The 7,295-nt window shown below is 45.2% G+C and overlaps 1 protein-coding gene across 3 annotated transcripts in view; it reads left to right on the top strand.

Moving 5' to 3' along the window:
• The window catches only part of LOC122562775, a 124,597-nt gene that overhangs the window by 49,946 nt on the left and 67,356 nt on the right, over positions 1-7,295 (top strand). For 2 of the 3 annotated variants that reach the window (XM_043715947.1, XM_043715946.1), the window contains one exon: positions 5,836-5,951. The exons of the other annotated variant lie outside the window; for it this stretch is intronic. In XM_043715947.1, coding sequence (XP_043571882.1) covers positions 5,876-5,951 — 76 coding nt within the window. In that variant the 5' untranslated portion in view covers positions 5,836-5,875. The remainder of the gene's footprint in view (positions 1-5,835; positions 5,952-7,295) is intronic. 3 annotated transcript variants of the gene reach the window in all.

Genomic DNA, 7,295 nt, shown 5'->3' with positions numbered 1-7,295 from the left:
AATGTTAAATACACACACACGCACACACACGCACACACATGCACAGACACACACGCACAGACACACACACACATACACACACTCATACACACACAGACACACACGCACAGACACACACACAGACATACATACACACATACATACACACAGACACACACACACTTAATGCATCGGCATCCCCATTTCACAATCTCGTCATTTTTGAGACATCCATTGACTAGAACAGAGAATTGGGTGGAGCTCAGGCAAGGGGAGAGGTTAAGACAGTGAGACTTTCATGTTAACTTCAGCTGCTACAGGAGTTGAGCCTGCTCAGTGAAAGGTAACTGACCCCTATAGTGTCCTTGTATATCACTGTCCATCAGCAATACAAACCTTGCCAAGACCAATCTTGGACGATTCAGACTGTGCCACAAGGAAGGGTGTACTAGAGTTTTCTTTGAATTGAGAAAGAAAAGGACTTGCATTTTTATAACACCTTCCACATCCTCAAGAGGTCTTTACAGCAGATAATTATTGTAAAATATTGGCATCTTCAGTGTCTCATTGTTGGACCATGGAAGTGGTAACCTTCAAAAGAGGATTGGATACATATTTGAAAATAAAGATATTTATGAGCTGTGAGGTAAGGCTGGAGGGTTGGGACCAATTAATTGGCACAGTCACAATGCACAGATTTGACTCCTTCTGGGCTCTGTTACTTCATCATTTCTTCTCTGTTCATCTGTTTAGTTTTCTTTTTCCTTAACCCTTTCATGGGATATGGACATCACTGCCAAGGCCAGTATTTATTATCCACCCCTAACACTGAGTGGCTTGTTAAACCATTGCTGTAAGTCTGGAGTCACATGGAGGCTAGACCAGGTAAGGACTGACATTAGCAAACCAGATGGAGTTTTACAATAACTGAAAGCAGTTACCATTAGACCTGATAGTTTGAATCCCAGATTCATTTTTATCACTTTTGATAAGATCCAACATGGGAGTAAATGGAGTTTAATGCTGAAAAGTGTGAGGTGATTCACTTTGATTAGATTAGATTCCCTATAGTATGGAAACAGGCCTTTAGCCCAACAAGTCCACACCGACCTTCTAAAGGGTAATGCACCTAGACCCATTTCCTCTACATTTACCCCTGACCAATGCACCTAACACTATGGGCAATTTAGCATGGCCAATTCATTTGACCTGCAATCTTTGGATTGTGGGAGGAAACCAGAGCAAACACATGCAGACACAGGGAGAATGTGCAAACCCCACACAGACAGTCGTCCGAGGCAGGAATCAAACCTGGGCCCCTGGTGCTGTGAGGCAGCAGTGCTAACCACTGAGCCACCGTGCCACCCCAGAAGCAAAGGGTAATGGTTGTGAATGTTTTTGTCACTGGAAGCCTATGTCCAGAGGGATTCTGCAAGGAACAGTGTTGGTGCCCTTGCTGTTTGTGGTTTGGAAGGAGTAACAGGAATGCAGAGTACTGGGCTAATGGTAAGAATCTTGGTAATGCAGATGAGCAGAGAGATCTTGGTGCCCAGGTACATGGATCATTGGAAGTTTCCACCCAGGTTGATAGGGTTGTAAAGAAGGAATATGGTGTGTTAGCTTTTATTGGTTGAGGGATTGAGTTTTTGAACCATGAGGTCATGCTGCAGCTATATAAAACTCTGGTGCGGTGGCACTTGGAGTATCACACTTGACAGTTCTGTTCACCGCATTATAGGAAGGAGGTGGAAGGTTTGGAAAGGATCAGAAGAGATTTACCAGGATGTTGCCTGGTATGGAGGGAACGTTTTATGAGGAAAGGCTGAGGGACTTGAGGCTGTTTTCGTTAGAGAGAAGAAAGTTGAGAAGTGACATAATTGAGACATATAAGATACTCAGAGGGTTAGATAGGGTGGACAGTGAGAGCCTTTTTCCTTGGATGCTGATGTCTAGCACGAGAGGGCATAGCTTTAAATTGAGGAGTGATAGATATAGGACAAGATGTCAGAGGTAGTTTCTTTACGCAGAGAGTAGTAGGGGGCGTGGAATGCACTGCCTGCAACAGTAGTAGACTTACCAACTTAGTGGGTGGCACAGTGGTTAGCACTGCTGCCTCACAACGCTAGAGACCTGGGTTCAATGCCCGCCTCAGGTGACTGACTGTGTGAAGTTAGCACGTTCTCCCCGTGTCTGCGTGGGTTTCCTCCGGGTGCTCTGGTTTCCTCCCACAGTCCAAAAATGTGCAGGTTAGGTGAATTGGCCATGCTGAATTGCCCGTAGTGTTAGGTAAAAGGGTTAATGTAGAGGAATGGGTCTGGGTGGGTTGCTCTTTGGAGGGTCAGTGTGGACTTGTTGGGCCAAAGGGCCTGCTTCCACACTGTAAGTAATCTAAAAACTTTAAGGGCATTTAAATGGTCATTGGATAGACATATGGATGAGAATGGAGTAGTGTAGGTTAGATGGACTTCAGATTGGTTTCACAGGTTGGTGCAATATCAAGGGCCCAAGGGCCTGTACTGAGCTGTTATGTTCTATATTCTTAAGGTGAGAGGTGTGGGATGCAGGAGATTTGGCAAATTGGCAGAGTGGCAGGAAGCGGAGGGTGATGGTTGTGGGTGTTTTTGTGACTGGAAGGCTGTGTCCAGAGGGATTCCGCAGGGAACAGTGTTGGGGCCCTTGCTGTTTGTGGTTTGTACAAATTATTGAATGCAGGAGGGTTAACCAATAAGTTCGCAGATGATAGCAAAATTGGTGGGGTGGCAAATAGTAGGGAGGACAGCCTTAGATTACAAAAGATGGGCTGGTCAATGCAGAAAAATGGTAATGCTCCTGGACAGGACAAATGAGGCAAGGGAATACATGGTGGACTGAAGGACCCTGGGAAGCACTGAGGATCAGAGGGAGCTTGGTGTGCCTGTCCTCCAGCCCCTTAAGGTAGCAGGCCAGGTAGATAAAGTGGTGAAGAAGGTATAAGGGATACTTGCCTTTATTAGCCAAGTCATAGTGTTTAAGAGCAGGGAGGTTATGCTGAGACTGTGTAAAGCATTGGTTAGGCCACAGCGAGAGTATTGTGTGTAGTTCTGGAATCCACATTATATGAGGAATGTGATTGCACTGGAGAGGGTACAGAGGAGATTTACCAGGATAGTGCCTGGGCCGATGAGTTTTAATCACGGAGAGAGATTGGACAGACATCCCTTGAGAGGCGACATGATTGAGATGTATAAAATTCTGAGGGGAAGGCAGGAAGGAGGTTTTTCCCCCTTGATGGAGGGATCAATGGATTGAAGGGCAGGGGCAGGAGGTATCAAGGAAATATGAAGAAAAAAATTTCACCCAAAGGGTGGTGGAAATCTTAAAGTGTGGTCGAGGCAGAGACCCTCAGAACATTTAAGGAGTATTTAAACATGGGCTTGTGTAAAAGGCTATGGGCCAAGTGCTGGAAAATGGGATTAAAATAGTCAGGTGGTTGTTTTGATCAGCACAGACTCGATGGGTTGAAGGGTCTGTTTGTGGGCTGTAGATCGATATGATTCTATAATGAATTTCATTCTTTGGTGATATTGAATAACAGCTCAATGTCATTGGGCTGGAATCAATGCTCATTCCCTCTCCCTTGCTCCAGGATGAAGGTTCAGCTCTGGACAACTCACCTGGAACCTGTACTGATTCTCAGCATGAAGAACACTTCCCACAGCAGTCACTCAAAAAGGCACCAGGATAGCCAGTTCAGCAATGTGGACTGTCCTTGTAGCTACTGGACCAGATCATAGTTCAGTACTGAAGCCATTACAAATTAAAAATTAACAGAGATGTGAATCGAGTTTCTCAATTATGTTTTATATTACAAAAGGTCAAGATCTGCTCAACTCTCCCACACACTTACATACTGATAAGCTGTCTCACACATTGATGCACACTCTCACAGCGATACACTCTCATGCTGTGATGCAGACACACACACGTAACACAATCACATAAACATTTATCCAAATACACACACACACACTCACACAACCATATCCTTCCACATAAGCTTAATTAAACTTTCATTTACTTGCATACGCTCAACACTTAATATTTTGACAGGAGCATTCTTGGTTCCTTGCACTTAATCTATTCACTTGACCATTGACATGGCATTCATTGAGTTTTCTTTGATTTAGCACATGTGCACTGTCTGCTCTGAGAACAAAACAGACTTAAAGAGAGGAGAGAGAGAGAGAGACCCCTATGTGAGAATGGAGAGACCTGAAGGAGGGTGATTAAACCAAAGCAAAGCCCATAGTTGTCACGGCCTTTGACCATTTCCACCATTTTACCTGTACTTCTGCTGTATCCACTAACCCTTGTTCACAGAATCACTCTAAGGTCTCCTTACAGAAACAGAACCTTTGGTCCAACCAATCCATGCTGACCATAATCCCAAACTAGTCCCACCTGCTTGCGCTTGGCCCATATCCATCCAAACATTTTCCACTCATATACTTATCCAAATGTCTTATAAACATTGTAAATGTACCTTGATGCACAATTTCCTCTGGAAATTCATTCCACACATGAACCACTCTCTGTGTGAAGAAGTTGCCCCTCATGTCTTTTTAAAATCGTCCTTCTCTCATCTTAAAGATATGCCCCCTGGTCTTGAAATCCCTCACCCAAGGGAAAAGACACCTGCAATTCACCTTATCTAGACCTCTCATGGTTTTATAAAACTCTATAATGTCACACCTCAACCTCCTAGACTCCAATGAAAAAAGTCCCAGCCTATCCAACCTCTCCTTGTAACTCCATTCCCGGCAACATCCTGATAGATCTTTTCTGAACCCTCTCCAGCTTAATAATTTCTTTCCCCTAACAAGGCAACCAGAACTGGACACACTACTCCAGAAGAGACCTCACCAACATCCTGTATAACCCCAGCATGATGTCCCTGCTCCTATACTCCAAGGTCTAGGCAATGAAGGCAAGTGTGCTAAACCTTCTCCTCACCATCTAGCCCACCAGCCATCCCATTCACCCTTCCACCATCTCTGCCACTGCCAGGGTGATGGTACCAAAATGCACATCTTGCCATCCCCTGTGCTTTCAGCATTTTGAAGGGACTCTCCTGCCTCAGGAACTGGACCATGTAGAACCGTAACCCACAGACTGGTCATACCCAGCACCCTGCACAGTGAAAGCTGCTGGGGTTATTACCCAGATCTGCTCCTTTGCCCTGCGGTGGGTCAGACAGCAACTGACGCTTTTGTATAGTTGATTAAGGGCCTCAATAGGAGTGAGGGCTTTTCCCTCTAATATGGCGTATATTTGTAACACAGGAGACAGGTCAGGGCTGGGTGAGAAGGGAATGGGAAGGCTACACAATTTTGTGTCTGAACCACTTGAACAATGCTGATGCGGGAGGGGGAGTGTCATTAAATCCATTCCTCTATCTCTTTCCACTTCTGTATCTCTTAACATTCTATCGCCACTGAGTTCTATGACTTGGAGCTGAGAGCTTATTTAATGGAACTGCCTGCTGCAAGCCAGAGAGCAGCTTGTCAGAAGCTGTAAGAAACCCTGGCATCTGGTCAGCCTCCACTTCCAGTCAATGGCTTTGGGGAATGGTAGAACTGTGGTTATCTCTCTCAGTGCTGGTGAAGGGAAGTGTGTATCTAAATTACCTGTGGCCTAAAATCTCCTTGTCCTTTTTTAAAAGAAAAGGTTTCTTTTTTATTTGGTGTATATGGTTCAAGGACTTCACGAAATGCAAACTTTATTCTGACAGTGTGAACGGAATGGCAGTGTAACCCGGACCAGGCCCAGTGACACACCAATATTGATGACTCTCCTGTTGATGTCTGTCTCCAACAGGTGGAAGTATTTATGGCTGGCGACTGTCATTCATGGTCTGATGACAGAGGCTGTTTCCTACTTTGTACCTGATGTGGATAACTTCTGGCATGCGCAGAGTTCAGTGATGCTTCTTGGTAAGGGAAGAACGGAAATGTGGGTATTAATGAAAAGGTAAAGCCTTCATAGTTTTAGCAGGCCATAGAGCTGCTCTCTCTAATTAGAGCGAGATACTGGTGGTGGTTTTACCTGAGGGTCACCACACCTCAGGGGCGGGGAGAGGTTGAGAAGGAGACTGCTTCATAGTAACCTCAGCAGGTGCAGAGTAGGGCACCTACAACAAAGAATATTGAGAGAAATAATTGCTCCTAACCTGATTGTTACTTTTTCCTGAGACTTTACTATTAATGGCATAGATTTTTTTAATTTCAAAAATATACTTTATTCATAAAAGTATCTTTACTTGAATACATGGTCACTGAAGCAGTTCAGTTCTTTACAATAGCATATAAAGAAACAAACAAACAGAGTTTGATTCTATCCAGCAAACCAAAAGCATTTCTTACTGGTACAAGACTATATTTACATACCTTTGTGGCACCGGGAGTGTCCAATAACTGAATAGATCCCCATTTAACTTCAGCAGAGAGACCTCAGACAGTGGTCTTTTCCCACTGAACCTTGGCAGCAGCAGCTCCAAGCTTTATTGTTAACCCCTGGACCTTGGCATGTACCCCTGGACCTTGGCATGTACCCCTGGACCTTGGCATGTGCCAGTCTGTAACACTCGATTGAGGTCAACTCCTTGCTCTGGAAGACCAACAGGTTTTGGGCAGACCAAAGAGTGTCTTTCACCAAACCGATGATCCTTCAGACACAGTTGATGTTTGTCTCAATGTGCGTCCTGGGGAACAGAACACAGAGCACAGAGTCCGGCATCAGAGAGCTGCTCAGGACGGACTTTCATCTGTCCCAAGACTTCCTTTGCAAAGGCACATTCCAGAAGGAAATGTGTGACAGTCTCTATTCCCCACAGCCGCTTCGAGGCCAGCATGTGGTGGCGCAGAGAGTCCGGGCGTACAGGAAGGATCTTGAAGGATCTCACAGGTTGTGCCCTTCTCACAACCAGCCAAGTGACGTCTCGGTGGTAGTTGGAAAGTTCTGGTGATGAGGCATTCTGCCAAAAGACTTTGATAATCTCCTCAGGGAATCATGTGACAGGATCCCCCCTCTTGTTTTCCCTCAGGATCTTGAGGACGCTACATTCTGAAAAGGTGCTTTTCTTTGCAAATTTCTCAACAAAGGACAGGTGATATGGAACGGTCCAACTACTTGGAGCAATTCACGGCAACAAGGCCAGGCCCATCCTTCGCTACACTGGGGACAGGTAGAACCTCAGTACGTAGTGACATTTGGTGTTCATGTCCTAAGGGTCTATGGGCAGCTTGAGGTGGCCACACACAAAGGTGACCATCAGGATG

The sequence above is a fragment of the Chiloscyllium plagiosum genome, chromosome 25 (genome assembly GCF_004010195.1).
Source record: "Chiloscyllium plagiosum isolate BGI_BamShark_2017 chromosome 25, ASM401019v2, whole genome shotgun sequence".
In the NCBI taxonomy this organism is placed as follows: domain Eukaryota; kingdom Metazoa; phylum Chordata; class Chondrichthyes; order Orectolobiformes; family Hemiscylliidae; genus Chiloscyllium; species Chiloscyllium plagiosum.
Note: the sequence above shows the minus strand (reverse complement) of the source record. Positions and strands in the feature narration are given on the sequence as shown.